The sequence below is a fragment of the Nothoprocta perdicaria genome, unplaced genomic scaffold, assembly GCF_003342845.1.
Source record: "Nothoprocta perdicaria isolate Ctin4 unplaced genomic scaffold, notPer1 scaffold_304, whole genome shotgun sequence".
Taxonomy (NCBI): Eukaryota; Metazoa; Chordata; class Aves; order Tinamiformes; family Tinamidae; genus Nothoprocta; species Nothoprocta perdicaria.
In genome coordinates this window covers 59,321-75,900 of record NW_020455538.1, presented here as the reverse complement: position 1 = coordinate 75,900, position 16,580 = coordinate 59,321, and the positions used below count along the sequence as shown (strand labels likewise).

General features: G+C 40.6%; 1 protein-coding gene across 1 annotated transcript in view; it reads right to left on the bottom strand.

Moving 5' to 3' along the window:
* The window catches only part of SLC44A5 (solute carrier family 44 member 5), a 77,676-nt gene extending 61,257 nt beyond the window's left edge, over nucleotides 1–16,419 (bottom strand). The window contains exon 1 of the mRNA XM_026042469.1: nucleotides 16,383–16,419. Coding sequence (XP_025898254.1) covers nucleotides 16,383–16,419 — 37 coding nt within the window. The remainder of the gene's footprint in view (nucleotides 1–16,382) is intronic.
* Between the last annotated feature and the right edge of the window lie 161 nt (nucleotides 16,420–16,580).

Sequence of the window (16,580 nt, the reverse complement as noted above, 5' to 3'; positions counted from 1 at the left end):
ACTGCCTTCAGGCATCGCTCCGCAGCACCGCAAAGCCAAACCTGCCGAACACATGATTTCTGTTTCTTCTTGCCCATCCCTCGTCCCTCCAGACAGATCYGTGGCCAGGGAGGCAGAGGGGGGAACCTGGTGTTTCAGAAACAGCTTTTTTCACTGTGTTAACATGTGCCCCTTCCCATATGTTTGGCAGACCTACTGAGCAGGATTCTGTGCTTGTTAACAAGAGGGGTTACTATTCCACCTGCTTCAAGTGAGGAGGTACACAGTGGTCCTAAAGCTCTTTTTGTAGCATCTTTTCTCTGAGTCCAGAGATATTAACTTTACAGAGTAATCAATCATAAATAAGCAAGCATGTAATAAAGAGATTTTCTGTACTTCTTTACCCAAGAAAAATCACGGGTTCATTTCAGTAGCAAAAGGTGTAAGGTGACCAAAATTCCTTTTCCCCTTCACGCACCCAGCGCTGCGCACACAAGGAGCACAATGCGCAAAGCACTGCATGTATGGGTTAACTCAGTACGGTTAAGTGATGCTGTCTCCAGCTCCATGTTGCTCTGGCCACAGTGCACACCTTTGCAGGGCACCAGCCAGGTCACTGGCTGCAGGGCACTTCTGACTGAAACACAGTGTTTCAGTCCCACAGAGGGGCCAGAAGATGAAGCTGGAATGGTTTATCTTTTCAAAAGTCTGTCCACGTCASGTACATATTCAGCCAATTTACAGAAAAGATACCACAAAAGCTCAGAAATACCACTGCTCGTCGTGATCTCTGTAGCATCACAGCAAAACCCCTTTACCCAGGGAATTATTCAGTGAATGATGACTCTGAGCTATCACAAGAGTGTTACTCAAGTTTTGTTTAGCAGGGAATAGGCCTTATGTCAGAAATCAGTCTGTCTGTACCCTGAACATGCTGAAGTCTTTGGAAAGAAAATACTGTATTTCGCATACACTCAATAAATAGTGTGTGGTCATGTTATTAAAGACTATATCACTATGCATATGAATTGGGAGGCTACTTCTGAAATGCAAAAGAAATCTTACTTCTGGTAYTTGCTATCTTTTATATTACAGCAATCCTTTAATTTGGTCTTTGCACGAATGTTTCTTTCTAGGACATATCTTTTCTGGACCAATTACAGACAGGCATATTCAGCAAACAGTTGATATGTAATCTTTATCACTGCGAGAATGTAACTGTACATGCTACTTCTTGCGAACCAGTCCCGTGGCTCGAGCTTCTGTATGGCAGTCGGGGGGAACGGCGCCTGCAGTACGTGGGTTAATCAATAGATGATTAAGGGAATGGAACATCTCTCGTATGAGGAGAGACTGAGTGAGCTGGGCCTGTTTTCTCTGGAGAAGAGAAGGCTCAGAGGGGATCTGATTAACATGTATAAGTTCAGGAAGGGAGAGTGCAGGGAGGAAGGGGACAGGCTGTTTTCATTGATGGCCAGCAACAGGATGACGGGTAATGGCCCTAAGCTGGAGCACAGGAAGTTCCGTCTCAAGGTGAGGAGGAACTTCTTTACTGTGAGGGTGACAGGGCAGTGGAACAGGCTGCCCAGGGAGGTTGTGGAGTCTCCTTCTCTGGAGGTCTTCCAAACCCGCCTGGATGCCTCCCCGTGCCACATGCTCTAGGTGTGCCTGCTTGAGCGGGAAGGTTGGACTAGATGATCTCTAGAGGTCCCTTCCAGCCTTGAATATTCTGTGATTCTGTGGGTTAGCCCAACACCCTCAGGCTGCGCGAGCTCTGCAGGCAGCACATAGCTGCACCCACGCACAGACCTGGGGGCATGATGAGCCCCCAGAAGCTTCAGCCCTCCTGCCCCCGCACACAGAGCATGGCAGCTGGGCCAGGTGCCAGCGCTGTGCCCACGCTCAGGGCTGCTCCATGGGAGGCTCCGAGAGCAGAGGCTTCCAACTCGGCAGAGCAGCAGGCACCCCGAAATCCTGGACAGGATCCACTGCCTTCCCAGGCTACCTGCACAGGACTTCTAAGCGGTAAAACTGGATTTTCATCAGTCTTCAAGAAAGGTACTGTTCATGCTACCAGTAGTTGTATTTTGCATGGAGAAGTAACTGTAAGCACTAGTCCATTTTGATTATTCAATCACTTAAATGACCTTAATATTGCTGAAAATTTGTGGTCTATGCAGTAATAACACCATTCTCTTTTGAGTTACTCTTCATGGAATGACTTTTTTTTTTTAATCTTAATGCTTTTTTAAAAAGATAGATAAAAGTATTTTACTACTCTAATGTTTATTTTCTATACATTTGTTCTTTCCTGGAAGCCACTTCTTGCTACAGAGTGCAGTTCTCCAGCTTTTCAGACTTTGTCCCCTGCCAATGCAGCAATGGCAAGATTTGCCTTCTGACTTAAAAGATTCAATACTAGATCTCCATGAAAATGTCAATTAATGGACTTTGATTAAGTGCAAAAACTTCAGAAAAAAAGGAAGCCTCAAAGCAAGGAGAAATGAAGACACCTGACCAGGTAGGAAAGGAAGACAAGAATGAGATGATGCGGTAGGACACAGGGTAGGAAAAATTCTAACATGAGTGTGGGAGATTGATCAGCTGCCTCATCAGGTTTATTCATATGCCCATTCACTAAAATGAAGCTAAAATGGGACTTTGGTCAACCTGGCTAATGATAAATAGAATAAAATATTCCAAAACCTATTTCCAAGTTGACAATTCAAATGCAAAGCAGAGCAATTTTGTGAATAAATACTACCATCTTGAACTAACTATAAGGAAAGAAGAACATAATTTTGAGAGATGTAATTCTTGGCAAGCCACAATATGACTTAGTCTCAAACATTAGCATTAGATACATATATCTTCTTTATTAAAAATTAAATATTTTCTAGCTAAAGATTATGTTCCCTTGAACTGAATTCAAACAAGTTAAATTACAAATCTGGCAAACTTGGCATAAATGAGGATTTGGTAGTAATAATACATTATTACTTGGTTTTGGCTAATCTAACATCTAGATAATGTATAATGGTGAAGTGCAGAGTTTATCCTGAATGTTTTTAAAAATGCAATAATACCTGCTTGATTTGAAGGGGAACAAAATACCAAATCATGATCATGTCTTTTGCTATTATAAACAGATAAAAGAGAGAGAACAATTTTCTTCTTAAGAACATTGGACACAGAGCAGTGACTTGTCTAAGATCCTATACTGGAAGACTTTTGCAGATGACTATGGAAGCCAATGCTAATCACTCCCAGTCCTTTCTAGAGATACCAATCTGTGCTTCTCTTTAGAGAAAAAGAAGAAAAAAAGAAGTTGTGGATTATGGCACTCAAAAGTCCGGAAACACTTAAGTGGAATCAGTTTGCCAGTAAGTCCACAGTCCTGATATTCAGTAAAAACATTGCTAAAATTGAGTATTTTGCATCACAATTCACAGGCCCTGTGCCCCTCACTATGACTTCTACTGATTCCTCCCCTCCTAAGCCCTAGCTTATTTGTTATCCAATTTGCAGGGGAACACTGAAGCAATTCCATGTTTTCCAATAAGCACAAATGCCTGCATTCAGATAAAAGAAAATAAGTAACAAGTGACATTTTTATTTTCTTCAATGCCTGCAGTATGTCCCTGCGGACATTTCCTACTCACTAAAGAATTCAAGCAAATAGTTCACATTCCAACCTATTTTTCCCAATGTTAGAACTGTTTCAACTGTGCAACATCACAGTTACTCAGAGGCATCTATATCACTAACACAAGCAGCATTTGTTCAAGAATTTTAGGTGAAAAGAAAGTCACAAGTAATCACGGCATCACCTGCTGCCACCCCTGAAATGCAATTCCAGAAGCAGAGAGGCAGGATGATGTTGCCACACGGACAGGAAAGTGTAGACAGGTATTCCTGCCAAATTCGTAGCATTCACCTGTCCTTGAGAAAGGAAAGGTGAGGACACAGGTGAAAAAGAAACCCATCCTGGCTGTAATGGTAACACAATACACAGKGTCCTGAAGTGACAATGAAGTGAGATGAAGGTATAGAGACAGGCTTTGCACTTTGCTAAGATAATAAAGAGCGATATCTAAATAAAATTGTGTTTATATCAGGAAGATGTGCTTTAAAATTTGGCYGCACTGTCATAAAGGCCTGCAAGAGCCTGCCAGATTTGTGCAGGAGGGTGAACAGACAGTGCGAACAGAGGGCAAAGATAAAGAGCACTGCTACACACGTCACAGGTCCCTCCCCAGCATCGCCAAGCGGTTCAACAACTTTGAATTCTGCAGGCCACTACATGCAGTAAGGACAGAAACCCATTCCCCTTTTAATACACTTCTTATGCAAGCTAGGAGCAGAATTTTGGTCTTGGAAAAAAAAAAAAAGGAAAACAATAGCAATAACAATAGTCTATATTGATGACCACTGACATATTGTTCTTATTTAGTTGGACAAGTGTACCTTACTGATTATTTTATAAGCAACTACAGTATTTACTATCAAATTCACGGCAGGTTGAATTTGAACCAAGCCTTTGGACTGATATTACGTGTCACTTGTCAAAACATTCAGTCATTCGAGAGGAGCCCATCAGCATCAACCAGCATGAGTCTACATAAGTAAAAATACCACATATATGCATATTTTGTAACTTTYCAACCAAAACTAGGCATCATTTCTGGCTTCCAGGCACAAACACTGATGCCAGAAAACATGTGCAAAATATGTATCTAAATACATATGCACATAACTATCCCCAAAATCTCRCTCAAMTATTCAAATTACTTACAAGAATAAATATCACAAGAGTTCCTGAGCACTGGTCACAGGGACACAACACTCATTATCATCTTACTGTCTGTAGCTGTTGTCTGGATTCACAGATATGRCATTGTATCAAAACCAGCAGAAAGGGGCATTCACAGCTCATTGGCCTTTGTTAGAGATTGCAAAGCAGCAGCACTATTTGTGACACTATTTACCATTCTGCTGGAAGAAACCTAGAAATAAATACTGTACTTTGCTACACTGTTAGTCAGCTGCTTTTTAGCAAGCTGATCATGTCCAAAAAACTCTGTCATGGGAAAAATACAAGTAATAATAATAATATAACATTTTACTGTAATGTCCAGTACAAATCTTAAATAATAAGTGATAGGAGTGCTATTGAGTATCTTCATTTATTGAAAAGTACAGTGCTCGTGAATTACCCTAATTCAACTAGCAGGTTTTACGGCACAGCTGCTTGTGCAAGTCGACATGCTCTGTGTGCAGCTGACTCAGCAATAATCTGCCAACCTAGGAAGATCTCTCTTTTCTTCTGCATGTCCTTAGCTGCGCAGGACAGACAGTGAAGGGGATCCTTGGTGGATCACGAGGTAGAGCCCCTATCTGCAAAGAGGTGGCCACCCTGATTGTGCCAGCAGCCACTAAACCACCCACTGTAACAGTATTGCTTTCGGGCCCAAGGAGCTGGTACGAGCACAGGCCTTCGTGACAACAGGCTTTATTCCAGCTATCATTAATTATCTGCATGTAGGTACCCAGGTAAGCAGTGCTGCAGAGTGTCTTTCATTCCAACTGCTTCTAAGAGGTCCTAGAACACATGACACAAAGTCATGCTGACTGCCTAGCATTGCAATGTTTCAAATGTAGTTTCAAATCAAGCAAATCTCCCTACTAAAGTCTCTTAATCTCAGAGGTGTGTTCAGATTATCAGGTAGTATTTTACTCATAAATACTATGTCAGGAATAAAGGGCTGTAAAGATGTAAAATTCAGAAGTAAAAACTTCCAAATATAATACTTCATTTGATAATTTAATCAATTTAATATTCAATTATCAATTTGATAATTGAATATTACATTCAATTTGATATTCAATTGATAATGATAATTATAAATTATCAATATCAATTTAATAATCAATTTAATATTGATTTGATAATATAAGATTTGCAATTATTCGGTTGTCACAAATAAAACCAGATACTTCATGTAACATGGTTGCCATCACTCAGCACACAGCACTGCAAACATCAGGTATTTTAAATATAGTGAAGCTACCTTCTGCTCCTGCAACACTGGCAATAAGATCAACCTGTCATTCAGTGCTTGCTCAGGTTTTATTCTCTTCTACAAAAAAGAAACAGGTTTCAGATGGTATCTCAAAGACCTGTCCTCAGCAAGGAAGTTATACARGATATGAATTGAAATACTATAGCTATTTCAGATGTAGTTTGGAATAACATCTTACTTTGGTAAGTGTATCTATATGGAATATTAATGGTATACGTTACTATAAATTATTCTCTAGTTGCCTTTGTCTCTTTTCCCTCACTCCACCATGCAGAGCAGACAAAGTGGAGATAACAGCACTACATTTGTATTTACTGGAACAAGAAGGGAGGTCTGCACCAATACACTGTGCCCAGCATTGCTGGCAACAGGCCACAGGCTTTGCASTGACTGGGGAGGCTGGGCCAAGGCCTGGGCCAAGGCCTTTTGTTTTTCCAGAGCTCCTACCGACCCACTTGCAGGCGTGTTTTCAGTTGTTCCAACAGCAGTTTTTCTTCTGAGAGCGTGTTTATGGCAGGTTTGTTCTGCTTACCGCCGCACAGTACAACTATGGTTTTACAGAAAAGTAAAAGTAATTACTTTGTGCAGAATTAGACATTTACGACTATGATACATTTCATAGAAATACAGGGCTGGTGTAGCAGCAGAGACTTCGAGGAGACGCAGGATGACATTATAGTGTGCAGACACTGGATGTCAGGAAACGGGGCATCAGTTTGGCACCAGAGACTCCGTGACTAAAACAACTCACGAAAGGTTATTCAAAGAAATGCAGACTAGAGACAGAAGTGTTTTTAGGGATAACAAAGAGAACAGGGAACTATCCAGCATATATAAATTTGGATACACTATGAAGTTGAAGACCAGGGAAGAAAGAGCAAGGTGTAAACGTGCATTAGCGAACATATAAAAATGATCCGAAGTGCATCCTTGAGTAAGGAAAGTTATGAGCATCAACCTCATAGYGGCAGCGGAGCCCAGGTGCTGACCCCTTGCAGGGAGGCTCCCCTCTTGCACCCAGCTGAACCACCAACCTTCGAGCCCCAAGGAGTGGTGCAAGCGTGAGCATTACACCAGGAAATGGGGGCAGAAATTAAAAAGCATCTGTATTGCTATTTCAATTGTGTTGTTGTTATTACTGAGATTTTTTTTCTGTATAAAAGTATTCTTTCCTCTTCTGTAATGACGAGTACAAAACAAATAATAACTATTGGATTAGTTTATTAATATTTCAATTATACTATATTATACTATAACAATAATTTCTAGTCTTGGTATATAAGGTGTGTTTCTTCCTTGCTCATAAACAAGATTTTTGGTGTAACACAGATGCTGAATTTTCTCATTACAGTCCAGTCATTATTTATGATACCAAATCTGCATTAACTTCCTCTTCCTTCCCACACCTCTAATTAACCAAATGATTATCAAATCTGTCTCAGTTTCTCTGGTGTAAATTCTGAGAAACAGCCAAATTTGCTACAATAGCATTGAGATGAGAACCTTGCCCAGAAATTTTAAATGTGGAAATAGTGCTATATGCTAATTACTTCAATGACAGACTATTAAAAACAACATGCCAAATACACACGAAAACTGAACAGTAGTGTGTTTATAAGTGCATCTAATGCCTCAGAGTGGCATATTTAAGATCTTTTAAATGTCCAAACTCAGCAGGAACTTGCTGGAAACATTTTTGTCTGTACTGATGCCAGTAAGAAATAACTCTGCATGTCTGTAAACATCTACCTTCTTTCTCCATTCCCCAGTTATCAGAAACTGTAGCTGGCAGTGGACAGGCAACAGGCCAACCAGTGCCCAGAACCCGAGGAGACCCTGGGAGACCTTCGTAGTCCTGCATTCCCTAGAAAGTTTGGACCAGTTCAACCTCAAGTTTATCATGCAAACCAAAGATACTTCTTATGACATAGTGACTGCATTCAGCATGCAAAAATGCTTACGTCTTTATTTCTATCATCTCTTGCAATACTGTTTTTGAACAGTAGCAGCAAGCTAGCATGGTRATGTAGTTGTAAAAAAACCACAGCAACCAAAAAGCCTCTCTAAAGCCTACTGCTTGTTCTCAGTCTATCAAAGGCTGGGAGAACAGCAGAGCTAGGGGTTAAAGGCATGGGAGGGGGTTATAAATGCTTGATCCACAAAACTTTGTGCGTATTTGATCTAAATTCAGTAAGCTATCTTGGTTTAAAGAGGGAAGAAACAATTAAAAAGCAGAAACATTTTGTTTCATCATCAGGATAGTCCACTGAAACAAACATACCTTATATTTATGCAGTCATAGCTGGAGAAGTTCTGAGACCCAGCATAGCCAGCTCCTCACATGGAGAACTCCACTCCTTAAAATTGTGCTCTCCATTTGCAAGAGCCAAAATAAACCAAGACACTGGGTGCCTCACACAGCACCCACTGTAATATGGAGCTTCTGAGAGGTGAGGCGAGAAGAAAAAGTATAGACTTGAGAAAAAAAAAAAACACAAATAAGTTAAAAAAAAAAAAAGACTACTGAAATGCAAGTAGTACAATGCTTTATTTCTCAAAAAAGATCTACTTTTTCACATGAGTTATTTTTAAGTAACCTGTCAGGTACTGCTTAACTTTATTTGTTGAATGAATTAGCCTACTCTGTCGTCTTCAGAATTCCACTAGGCTTCTAAAACTATGTAAACAGTACACTGCATTTGTACGGAGCAGARAAAGACAGGCAAACCTGAATTTCATTTAATGTTTTTATTTTGCACATACCTGGGTTTGAAAGCAAGAAGAGAGAGACAGAACACCTGGAGATGTAATTGCCAGCATATCAGAGCATAAACATGTCAAATCGGTCTCAGAGAGGTCCCTATCACACTTTCACACTACCATTATTGTCTCACTGCAGTTGATATAAAGAGGTTTCTTTATAGCAACTTGAGCTGTAAAAACAACTGTGTTGTTGCAAACAGTCAAAATGCTGATTAATCCAAAAAGGGTATATTTTTAAAATGTTTAACAATCTTTTTGAAAGACCTAGAAGGAAGTGAGGAAAGGCTACAGAGAAACATCGATGGATTCCTAAGCAGGTGGATTCACCAACCCTGACAAAGTCACCATTCATCCCCCAGCTTACAAGTGCGCTAACCCTGCTGCGGTTCTGCTTCATCTTTCCGTGCCATGTCTCATCTGCTGACTACAGATCCTGGAGTAGGGGAATTAAAGGCTTTAAAAATTCTATATACATGCATAAAACCATGTTTTAATAGCATAGGGAATTCTGCTAGGAGTGGGAGGTCTGAGTTTTATCTTCCCTGGCATGATGACTGCGGTGCACATCCACCGTCTCCTCAAGTATGTCATGTAGCAACAGCTCCAATCCATCCGATAAAGAAATGGCTAAAGATACTTTCACTATAATTTCATTAAATTGTATGCTAGCAGAGATTAWTTCATTTTCCCTCTAAAATACATTAATACTTTGCTTGTTAAAAAGATATAACAAACTGTTCGGTCACAGGGAAACCTAGTTCATTACACTTTTTCTTCTTGGTACCATACCGCAATAAATAATCAATTGAACTATGTATAACWACACATAAAAGTCACCTCCTTATTTAAAGGACACTGACTGTGTCCTTTCACACTGAGTAATATCTTATCCAAGGCAGGCTCAGATAAACTCAATAAGCTAGGAGAGATATAACCCTCAAGCTCATAAGGTGGACAAATCAAAGCACAGATGCTTTCACATACTGTAGCATCTTAATCGGGCTAAAAACTGTAATAATAATTATGACCCAAGGAACACAAAGAAATAACTTTAGACTACTGAATGAAAAACTTGTACAGACTAAATCCTACTGGTCTTACTGCCTATTCACTTATTGACATACCATTTATGGCATGTGATAAATTTTCAAATTTTAAAAAGATGTATTGAATTTGACTCAGCTACTTATAAGTAAGCATTACTTTACTTACAATAAAACATGCAGATTTATTCTTGTAGATAAAGCACAGATGATTGATCTTAAATGAAAACAAAGAACTTCAAGGGAAATGTTTGTGAACTAATCTGAGCTATTGTTTACATCTTTGCCAAAAATCTTCTGTGGACCTCTTACATTAATTTAACATCCCTTCCCACACCTCTAATTAACCAAATAATTATCAAATCAGATTCTATGGTATAAATTCTGAGAAATTCTGCCTAACTTCAGCATATGCCTAACTTCATCATCTCAAGTCCTCCCATAAAAGTCTCCAGGAGTGCCGAAACGATGATAACACATTTGTATTGTTTGCAGGATCAGTTCCAACGTAGAAATTCCACGAAGCCTTGCCCGACCCCAGCAGTGCCATACTTGCACAGAACTCCAAAAACTTCCAGTTACTTTTGTAATTCGGGTTTTACCATAATAGAAAACAAACACGTAAGGCACACACTTCTGTTCAGACACTCTCTATTCTACTGTATAAATGCTCGGCATTTTTTTAAACGCCCTTTAGTAGTCGCCTTGTCCAGTAACATCAATACATGTCTTTAACTCCATCTAGATGCATATTTATATTGTACTACAGTAAATATCATGTGTTTTAAGTCTACAAAGTACAGATTATGTAAATGTATATTTAAACTGCCCTGAAATGCATGTTAATGCAAAAGACTGCAATTTCTCTAAAAGATATTACAATTCTTTGTGTCTACTCTCACACAGTTCCATAGATTATCTTTATTTCTTTCTAATATTGTAATTTACCTTGTATAATTAAAAATCAGGAATTTCGGTCCTACTCTTCCTAATGTTTTGGGGGCAATTTTCTACTGACTTTTATAGGATAAAGTTCTTTCAATAACATAACGACAAACAGGTAAAGTGAAACAGATTTGCATTGCATTTCTAATTTATTCTATATACCATACAGATTGTTCACTGAATGATGCAATAATTTTAGATACATGCCAAGAAGACAAACTCAATATGGAGCATCCAAATTCCTTACTTGAAGTAATACCTATTCCCTATCACTAAACTGACTTATCTGGAGATATGGCACAAAGATTCACTTAACGTATTTCTACATTAGACAGATAATTTAAAGCCCAGTTCTGTTCTGGGAAGAAACATTTGTCATACTTTGATACATCAGAAAGCAAATTCAAGTGTGATGGTCTTTTATCAATCCCTTTTGCATTAATTTTATGTTTATGAGTCAAGAGGAAAACAGGGACCACATAAATGGCCTAACATTACCATACAACGTTCACCACAGAGGACATACTACAGCATTTCCACTTTCCTCAATGAGCTGCTCTTCTGCGAGCATTTTAAGTACTGTGTTTATTAAATTTGTTTTTCAATATCYCTACAGTATGTTTTACATAATCTTCTGCATTTGATTTATACTCCCCAATAGCTTAAGATTCCAGTATCAGCTTGCATTAAACCTGACAAAACAGTGGCTATCTCACATATAATTGCATATTTTACAAAAACAGGTAGGAGATAGAGAAAGAATATCCTGCAGATGCCTGGAGAATAAGGTTGAGCTACTGCAATAGACAGCAATGAATCAAAGATTTGGGAGGGGTAGTAGATTGCTGTATAACTGTCTCCAGAAAAGCAGAGCTTCCAGACTCTTTGACAGCCAAGTCTATCCACCACAAGCCAGGAGCTTGGTAGTCCAGGCTCCCTCAGCTGTGGGGCTTGTGGARTTCATTTTCTAGTGGGGAAACTTGGAACAGAGGATCAAATTCAACTGAATTACCTACTTTTTTCAGGATCTGATTACAGTTTAGAGTCAAAACACTGCCTTCTCCTTCATGTAATTACCACCTGGGAAAGTTAGAGACTATACAGACTGTATAAGAATTTTGGTCATCTAAAGCACCAGGGACAACAGCTGCTTGTTAGAGATAGGTATGTGGCATACAAATACTGACATGATGGAAATAGGTGTAATTCACTAGTAGCTGCTTTATGGACACTAGAAATGTGGTTGTGGAAGCACTGAAGGTTGTCTTACACTCATCAAAATACTTCGGTCCTCTAGATCTGGTATCTTTTTCTATAATGGTTATTTCATTCTTCAGAGACTCACAAGGAATTGGTTGTGTAATTTGGACAAGTTAGAAAGCTATAATTGGACAAGCTGGGAGAGCTTCAGTTGAACAATTATGATGCTATAGTTGGAAATAAAGTACTTATTACACTGTAGACACTCAGGGAGTTTATTCAGAAATAAGAAATGCACTGCAGTTTGTAAGGCTAATATTTTATGCATTCACCAAAAAGCTTTAACAACTCTAAAAATTATCTTATGAAGTATAAAAATTATGTTGTCCTAGTTATATTTCATGTGTTTCTATGATCTTCCAACTGTTTTTATTAATAGAAATAACACTGAAAAAAGGATTAGCTCATTCAAAATCCATATATGTTCATCTTTCAGTGAATTTTAAATGTCTAAATTTACTTCCACAGTAAGAAGAAATGAATTGTCAACATATGCAGGATTGATACTTCACCACAGAATTGAGCAAAAGACAAAGCAGTATACTAAGAGAAGAGGTTCTCCCTTAAATTTTACAGTAATACTTTAAACTATAGGAAACATGCTACAAATGGCTGCTTTTAAAATTCGGACCCATTTTTCTCACGACTCTAAGTTTATTCCACAGTGACCTTTTCCATMTAAAATGAGTAGGTTTGCAAATTCAGACAGTGCTCTGTTTGTATTTGGGCACATCAGCTCGGCCTAGAGACCACAAAACCTGAAGCGGACGAAATTTATATCAGAGAAAGAAAGGTTTAAATCAACTGAGTTTCACACAACTTAACACACCTGAGTGTATTCAAGTCTGAATAAAGTGCTGCATAAAGTGAAATAAATTTCATCTTTAAACTGATTGTCTCACTGGTATGAAATTCCAGTCTCAGAAGGCACAGTCTGTTACTTAGACACACGAGGATTTACAAACAGCGGCTGTAGGGCAGCCCATAGCTTCCATGTAGCATGACACTGCCATGACTCAACAGCTCACTCTCCTTGGGCAGAGGATATTTTTCTTCTTAACTGGTGACACTTAAGTGTCATGGCATGAAATTAGTAAATTGAAAATGGGCCCTGAATTACAAGAAATAACAAATCTTGCTAGTAAAATTTCTCAATTTATGAAAAACTATTCTATAGGGAAACAAAAGAATCTCCTTCATTTGGGAAAAGAAACCAACAGACTTTTTATTTAAAAAAAAAAGTAAAAAATAGCAATAAATACATTGAACTGTGGCCATTAAATGATTGAGGGAGTCCCACAGCAGTCTGCAAGCCCATACGCAGGCCCATCTTTTTAAACAATGGTGTCTGCTCCAGTTTTCTTCAGAAAGAAAACTACAGGCAGAAACAGAGAAGCAACCTGCAAGTGCAAAACCAATGATTCAGTTATCAAGTAGGTATTTATTTCAATACTGACATAACCTCCTTTCATCAGTAACGAGGAATCTCAATTATATATTGAAAGACCATCTGAATTCACTTAGCAAGTGAAATCCACACTCAAACAGTAATTCTAGAGAAGATCTAGATCTGCAGATACACAAAAGTAAATTAAGCTAGAGTTGAAAGTAATAAAAAACAGTCTTTTATATATTTTCTCTCAGTGACGCCATTTATTAAAAGTGATAAAAGCTTTCCTAAAACCAGTTATTTTTCATTTAGACTTCAGTGATTTGTAAACTAACAGCTGAACCACAGTTTACAACTGTACAAATTACTCATAGCAGAAACACACACGTCACCGCTACAAGACTGATTCTGCAATAAAGTCAAAAGTAATTGATTTCAACAGTCAAATGACAACTCTGAATATTGCAGATAGAAGAAAATATTACTTTGATTAAAGAACACAAAATCTCAAAAATCAGCCAAAATGAGAAAATCAAGTAATAAGTAATTTGAATCCTTCACTTCAGCAATAGTCTTCCTGTTGAGCAGATCTAAAATGAAGAAAAAGTAACTTCACTTAAGAATTCTTCTTCTGAAGGTCAGCAGCTAAAAGAACTTTTTCTTTTCCCCAGTGAGAAATTCTCTGCTGGAGAAACAGGCCACRATAAGGTCAGTATCACTGTTTTTAATTGTTAGGAAATTCTTAGGAAATCCTTTGTATTTAACCCATTTTCAATGGATAGAAGCAAAGCAAAGCAAAACAAACAAAAAGAAAAGAAACAAAAAACACCAATGCATTTCCTTCTAAGAAATTAGGGCATTAGGACAGCTATCCATTAGGACAGCTCATAGCTTCCTTACAGAGATTGAACCACATGGCCTGGATTTGCAGAGCTGCTGAGAAGCTGTTTCCAAGCAGCTTACGAATCCTCCCACCCGCTCATGCAGAGAAGCAAGGTCGCTGCGGGAGCGCTCGGAGGACCCGGCCTCCCACGCCTGCCTCGAAGCCACTTACCCAGCCACAGGTTCGCACCAGCAGTCAGCCACCCTACCTGGGACCAGAGGCGGCCAGCAGCTAGCCCAAACCTAATGACCAACACTCTCACAAGAGTCCAGTTACCACAAGGAGAGATCCGAGGCAGCCAAGCCTAACATCAGCTGTCAGCCATGGGTTTGACTTGGGATCTCTCTTAAAGAATCAAATTGATACCGCATGTCGACAAAACAAAATTTTTAAGAATTTTGTTTTGTCATTTATAAATTCTGAAGCTCTGAAGAATCTTTGATGTCCCAAGCGGAAGATGCCCATACCTCTGAGGAATATACCTACAAGGTAACAGCAAGCTACTGGTATGCAAAAAAACAGTAATGAGAATGACTATTACAGTAACAATAGTCAACTTATGCAAAAGGAGAAAAGAAAGTCAGAAGCACACAGTCAGTGTAATTCTTCAGAACTGTAAGCTGACATATGGAGACATTATCCTCTTCCTCTAAATCTAAAAACTACTAACTAAAAGATCACCTTTTCTTTCTTAGGAGCTTGTTCTGAAAAACACAGGTAAATCTCTATTGTGTTATAACAATATGACACTCACTCAGTATTTTCCCATGATTTTCATACCACAGTGTTCCTGTTCCTAAATGCCAAGTGAGGAAGAGTGTGTAGCACTTATTGAATTCTATTCCAGAGATGTTTTCCATTCCTAAATACATATTCCCCCTCTTGAGAGAGCCCATCTTTCTGTGCTCAGTGCTGAATATCTATGGGCTTCATCCTACTGAAGTCAGCTTCAAAAACATTTGACCTCCAGGAGCACAGGAACGGGTCTTCTGAGATGTTAACTAACTATTGATTTAGTATTTTGGAATTAGTTTAATTTCTCCCTTGGAACACTCCAATTTCTATTTTTGCCCCCTCCCTAATGGCTTTTTTCTTTCTCTTTCCCTTTCTCTCTTGTTTTGTGAAAAATCTCCCCATTTTGGACACCCTGATTCTGCAGTCCTTAGCACTGCCTGTTACCACAGGATGTACCCTACAGAATGATCAGGTTCTGTTCTACATGCTCCATACTTTCACGAATGAAAGCTCAGCTTTGTCGTAAGTGTTGGTAACAAATCGCCAACCTTCCTTCGGACAGATCAGGCTTCCGCTCACAGCAGAGGTGAGTGGTAAAGTGAGCTTTGGTACTCAACATGCCCAGGATGTCACAGCAGATACAGTTTTATCAAGCCACTGATGCTCATCTTTACAACTTAGCCAATTACACACGGCCTTTCAGGATGAAAAAAAAGGGGGGGGGCTTGTTTCTATGGAGCTTGTCATTTTTGTTTATTTTGCAGATTAAAGGGAGATGTTTTTCGCGTGGAAATCTCACGCACATTTGGAAAACCGCAGTCAGTTTCACAGTGACACCCTTAAACGAGCCCCACTAACGGGTCACTACGGCCGCCAACGAATGAGCTACGTGGGGGCCACGGGAGGCGGTGCCGCCTCCAGCACCCCGCGGGCACCGTCCCCGCCGAGCCAGCCCGAGACTCGCGCCGCCAACGGCCTTAACGGCCCCAACRGCCCCGCGCGCCCCAGGGGGCGGCCCTCCCTCGCGCGCACCTGCCGCCCGCGGCGCCCTCCGCAGCCCTCCCGCGGGCAGGCGCGGACGCGGCGCGGGTAACTCACCTGCTCACGGCGGGCGCCGCCGGCCCCCATGGCTGCGGGCAGTGCAGCCCTCCCCGCAGCCCGCGCGCGGCAGCCCAGGGCCCTGCCCGCCGCCGGCATCCCTCCCCCCACGGGGCAAACGCGGGCAGCCGCGCGCACCGCGGAACAGCCAGGCCCGGGRAGAGCAGGGGCGCCGATGCCTCCTCCGCCGGCGCGGCGCTTACCGAAGGGCGACGTGGAAGCGTCTCCCTTCCTCGCCATGGTCTTGCGGCGCCCCCCGCGCCTGCACAGCCGGGGCCCGGCGCCTCCGCCTGCCGTTCAGCGCGCTCTTTGTTGCCGCGCAGGCATGAGAGGCGGCAGCGGCCGCAGCCCGGCACCCGCTGCGCTGCTGCGCCCCGCGCTGACCCCGCGCTCCCGCCGCC